Source organism: Panthera uncia, chromosome D2 (genome assembly GCF_023721935.1).
Source record: "Panthera uncia isolate 11264 chromosome D2, Puncia_PCG_1.0, whole genome shotgun sequence".
NCBI lineage: Eukaryota > Metazoa > Chordata > Mammalia > Carnivora > Felidae > Panthera > Panthera uncia.
The window spans coordinates 8,203,090-8,207,915 of NC_064818.1; the positions used below are offsets into that span (position 1 = coordinate 8,203,090).

Sequence of the window (4,826 nt, forward strand, 5' to 3'; positions counted from 1 at the left end):
ATAATCAAATGGTCGAACAGTGTTAATCTCTCTAAAACTTTAGAAGGTAATTCTTTGATTTGCTTCTTATGTGGAAATCAGCTGAAAAACTGAAAAGCATCCAGAACAATAATGCCCCCCCCCCCCACGCTGTGAAGTTACTAGAGCAAAACAGACTGGCCCCTTCTCCCCACTGTCTCTCCTACAATCCCCCCAAAATACCCTCCACCGGATTCCTCTCGTTCTATGGCTGATGCAGACTCTGAAGGACACCTCCTGCCCCAGCCCCCTCTTCCAATTTTAGTATTTATCAGTCAAAATGCCAGAAAAAACAGCATCCAGTACTTGTTTGATTTAGGTGGGTTTTTTTTTTCACTTTTAAAGCACAAATAACATTTCATTCAATATAAATATACAGTTATATGAAAAAATTGGGGAAAGTACAATAACTGTGATCACTGCCCAGCAGGAGTATGTTTCACTGTTCACATTTTCCATAAAAATATGTTCTTTTAGCCTATTTCTGTGACACTTTGAAAAATAAGAAAGTCCTTGTCCTACAAACAAACGTTTTAGAGATGATTTAAATACACCAGTGACAGACATATATCATATATACATATCCAGGAATCAACGGTACTTTAGTGAGCTAGAATTAGACTCCGAGTACAATCCTCAACACGCAAAAACGATATAAATTACTTGGTCAGGCTGTGAAAATACGTCAGATTTTACCCACAAATCTCCATCAGGTAATAAATTACTTACAAAAACAGAACAACACAAAGGCTCGGGTGTGTCTGTCCTGATTCGAGGGCGAAGCGCCCAGCAGTCCCGGGTGCGAGGGGCACCCACCCCGCCGCGCCCGCCGGGGGGCGCGCGCCTCACTTGGCGTGCGGGGACCGGAAGGTCCCCAGCAGCTTGTCCCAGTGCGTGAAGTAGGGGGCGAAGTTGCAGTTGAACTGCGAGTGGTGCAGGTCGTGGTGCTCCACGCCGCCGTAGCAGCCGAAGGGCACGAGTCTGTGCGTGGACCAGGGGAAGTCGTAGCCCGAGTGGTCCTCCACCGACAGCCAGATGTTGAGCACGTGGAAAACCAGCACGGTGAGCGGGTGGCACTCGAGCAGCGTGACGTTCAGCAGGTGGAAGAAGCCCAGGGAAAACAGCTCCCAGACGCTCATGTACTGCGTGGCCAGCGCGAACGACGCCGCGTTCTGGTGGTGCACCTTGTGGAACGTGCGGTACAGCCAGGGCACCCGGTGGTGCAGCACGTGCCACGCGAAGAACTCGGCGTCGAAGAGCAGCAGGCAGCAGCCGACGTGGCGCGCCAGCTGCAGCAGCTCGGGGGCTTCGGGGGGCACGGGGGCCGGGCCGCGGGCCCAGTCCAGCAGCGTCACGGGGAACACGAACACGGCGTGCTGGTAGAGGGTCTGCGCCAGGCAGGGCAGCAGCTGCCGCGCCGACGGCGCGAAGTCCGGGTGGATCTTGTAGCGCCGCAGCGCGGGCACCCAGGGGCACAGCGCGTCCAGCAGCACGAAGGGCAGGCAGCAGCCCAGGTAGGTGCAGATGGAGAAGACGGCCGGGAAGAAGGGCGACTGCAGGAGCGCCTCCCGGGCCCGCAGGCCGTCCCAGAGCGGCTGCAGGAACAGCGGGCCGGGGCTACACAGGACGCGGAGCTCGTCGGACGCGTTGCGGCCGCTCATGGCGAGGCCGTGCCCGGCAGCTGCGACGGCTCGCGCCGCCCGCCGCCTTTTCTCGGCGGCCGCGGCCCCGCCCCCGGTGACGTCAGCCGCCCTCGCGCCCGCCCTCGCGCCCGCTCTCCCCCCCGCGCCGGGCCCTCCGCAGAGAGAGCTGCGCCGAGCCGCGCTTTAGCGGCCCGGACGCGCGTCTCCCGCCGCTCGGCCCCCTTACGTGCGCCGTGCGCAGTGCTCCCGAATAACTTTTCGCATGCGTGCACGTTTATGTTCCGATTATTTTTTTTTCAACTGACCAACAATTTACACAGCGTACCACTTAATTCCTGCGTGTCGTCGTGACCCCCGGGCGAGATAAGGACTATTTCCGTCACCACGATAAAGAGCGCCTTTGCAATCAGTGCAGAATTATCTGCATTTTTTAAATGCATACATAGTATTGCGTCTGCGTGCTTTCATCAAGAGGCGAAGTATCATTGTATCTTTAAAAAGAAAAAAAAAAACGTTTTAAAGCGACGTAGCTTCTGTAGGTCGGGTCCTTTCCGTCTGCACGCCTCCCGTCAGTCTAACGCGCCGCGAAGCAGCAGAGTAACCTGTCGCTGGGAACCGCGGAGTCCCCGGGCGCGCGCAGCGGCCACCAGCGCAAGAAGTCAGGGCGCCCTGCGGGCGGGACCAGAACCTCCCCGGTCCCAGAGTTTCCCGAGAGAGGGGCTCTCCCCCACGCTGGCCGCAAGCTCCCGACCCCACTGCGCGCGGACTCCCGGCGGCGGATAGTTTCTCCGCGGCGCGGGCGGGGCTCAGACCCGCGACCCGGACGGGGAGGCGCGGCGATAGCGCAGGGGACGCGGCTGTTAGATTTCCATTTTTAAAAAGAGGGATGGTGGGGGGTTGGGGTGTTAACCTCCAGGGCGTGCCCAGATCTGGCTAAAAAGCCGCTAGGTGTCGCCGCGGGATGGAGGTGGGAAAGCAGCGAACCACCCGCGTTGCTGACTCTTGCGCGCACCTGACTCCGCCGGAGGCTGTGGGGGCAGCGGATGAGGCCGCACCTGCCCTGTCCTCTCGGCGGTCTCCGCGCCTCCAACCCGCCGCTCGACCTCAACCCGCGCTCCGCGGACCGGCCCGGGCGCCCAGAGGCCGGCCCCACCCCCGCGGCTGTCGGCGGGCCACCGGGTGGGCAGGCCGGGGACGGAGCGGGAGGGGGTCGGCACCCGGAGAGCTCTGGGGCCACCCCGGGACCTGCGTAGGAGACGCCTTGCCCGGGGTGGCCGGCGCGCGACACAAGAGACCCCTAGAGGACAGAAGTTCGGGACCAACACTTTGAAGGCGGGACCACTCCTAACTAATGCTAGCTTTGCCTCTTCTAGGGTCCATGAGGTTGGGATCGGCTCTTCCCTCCCCAAGTTTTACATTTTTTTCTTTTTCTTTTTCTTTTTTTCTTTCTTTCTTTCTCTTTCTTTCCTTTCTTTCTTTCCTTTCCTTTCTTTCCTTTCCTTTCTTTCTTTCCTTTCCTTTCTTTCCTTTCCTTCTTTCTTTCCTTTCTTTCTTTCTTTCCTTTCTTTTCTTTCTCTTTCTCTTTCTCTTTCTCTCTCTTTCTTTCTCTTTCTCTTTCTCTTTCTCTTTCTCTCTCTCTTCCTTCCTTCCTTTCTTTCTTTCTTCCTTTCTTTCTCTCTTTCATTTACTTACTTGGAGAGAAAGAAAAAATCCCAAACAGTGTGAATCCACGGGAAAACAGGAAAAATCCACACCACCAGTGTAGAGCCCCATGCGGGACTCAAACTCACAAAGTGGGAGATCCTGACTGTAGCAGAATCAAGAGTCAGACACTTAACCCACTGAGCCACCCCAGAGCCCCCAAAGCTTTGCATTTTCTTTTTCTTTTTTCCAGTATATGAAATTTATTGTCAAATTGGTTTCCATACAACACCCAGTGCTCCTCCCAAAAGGTGCCCTCCTCAATGCCCATCACCCACCCTCCCCATCAACCCTGTTTGTTCTCAGTTTTTAACAGTCTCTTATGCTTTGGCTCTCTCCCACTCTAACCTCTTTTTTTTTTTTTCCTTCCCCTCCCCCATGGGTTTCTGTTACGTTTCTCAGGATCCACCTAAGAGTGAAACCATATGGGATCTGTCTTTCTCTGTATGGCTTATTTCACTTAGCATCACACTCTCCAGTTCCATCCACGTTGCTACAAAGGGCCAGATTTCATTCTTTCCCATTGCCACGTAGTACTCCATTGTGTATATAAACCACGATTTCTTTACCCATTCATCAGTTGATGGACATTTAGGCTCGTTCCATCATTTGGCCGTTGTTGAGAGGGCTGCTATCAACATTAAAGCTTTGCATTTTCTAATCCACACCCTCCACCCATCCCTATCCACCCCACTCCCCACCCCCGCCCCGCCAAAGGAAAATAATAGTAGCCATCTCATGAGGTTATTTGAAGCATTAAAATGGGAAAACAACCATAATATAATGTCTGCCAGACATTAGCTAAGTGTTTCACTTGAAGTGACTTCATCCAGTCCTTAGAAGGGCTGGGCTCCCCATGCCACCAGGAAGAATCATGCTACAACCATCCCAGCCTTACAGAAGCAAAAGCAAGAGTGCCCGCCACACCGCGAACAAAGTAAGACACTTGATATTTTAAATTTGTACGCCACACTTCACCTGAAGAGAAACTGAGGAAGTTTACAATTAAATTCACAAAAAACCACATAAAGAGAAATGAGAGACAGAAAGCCATATATTAGGAGGAATCAGCACAACAGAAACACAGATAAATATATCGACCTAGAAATACAGCAATATGTAGGATGTGTGCATACATACATATGACACAGAATAAGCCAATTCGTAATATATATGTTAATATCTAATCACGTATTGGATATTATGCACACACCCTATAATGAGCTAATTCATAATCCACAACCTCCGAAGTGGTGTATGTCCCTGCACTGTCACAGACGGAACACATATTCCCTAGACGGCCCATTCTCTGCGGCATCCAGCCATACTGCGTGCAGCTTTTATTTTTTTTAACGTTTACTTATTTTTGAGAGAGAGCGCTAGTGGGGAAGGGCCAGAAAGGAGAGAAAATGCAGCCTTTATTTTCTTTTAACGTTTACTTATTTTTGAGAGACAGCGCTAGTG

General features: G+C 52.9%; 2 protein-coding genes across 2 annotated transcripts in view; both read right to left on the minus strand.

The window, feature by feature from the left end:
- Positions 1-305: 305 nt before the first annotated feature.
- CH25H (cholesterol 25-hydroxylase) lies at positions 306-1,769 on the minus strand. The gene has a single exon (XM_049646090.1). It carries the CDS (start codon positions 1,677-1,679, stop codon positions 864-866), a length of 816 nt encoding a protein of 271 aa, XP_049502047.1. The 5' UTR covers positions 1,680-1,769; the 3' UTR covers positions 306-863.
- An 89-nt stretch (positions 1,770-1,858) lies between these two features.
- The window catches only part of LIPA (lipase A, lysosomal acid type), a 51,090-nt gene continuing 48,122 nt past the window's right edge, over positions 1,859-4,826 (minus strand). Inside the window, exon 11 of the mRNA XM_049646084.1 lies at positions 1,859-2,152. The gene's annotated coding sequence lies outside the window, so the exon portion shown is untranslated. The remainder of the gene's footprint in view (positions 2,153-4,826) is intronic.

What these genes read in the sequence shown, in the direction of transcription:
- CH25H (XM_049646090.1), bottom strand. Translation starts at nt 1,679, where the DNA reads ATGAGCGGCCGCAACGCGTCCGACGAGCTCCGCGTCCTGTGTAGCCCC.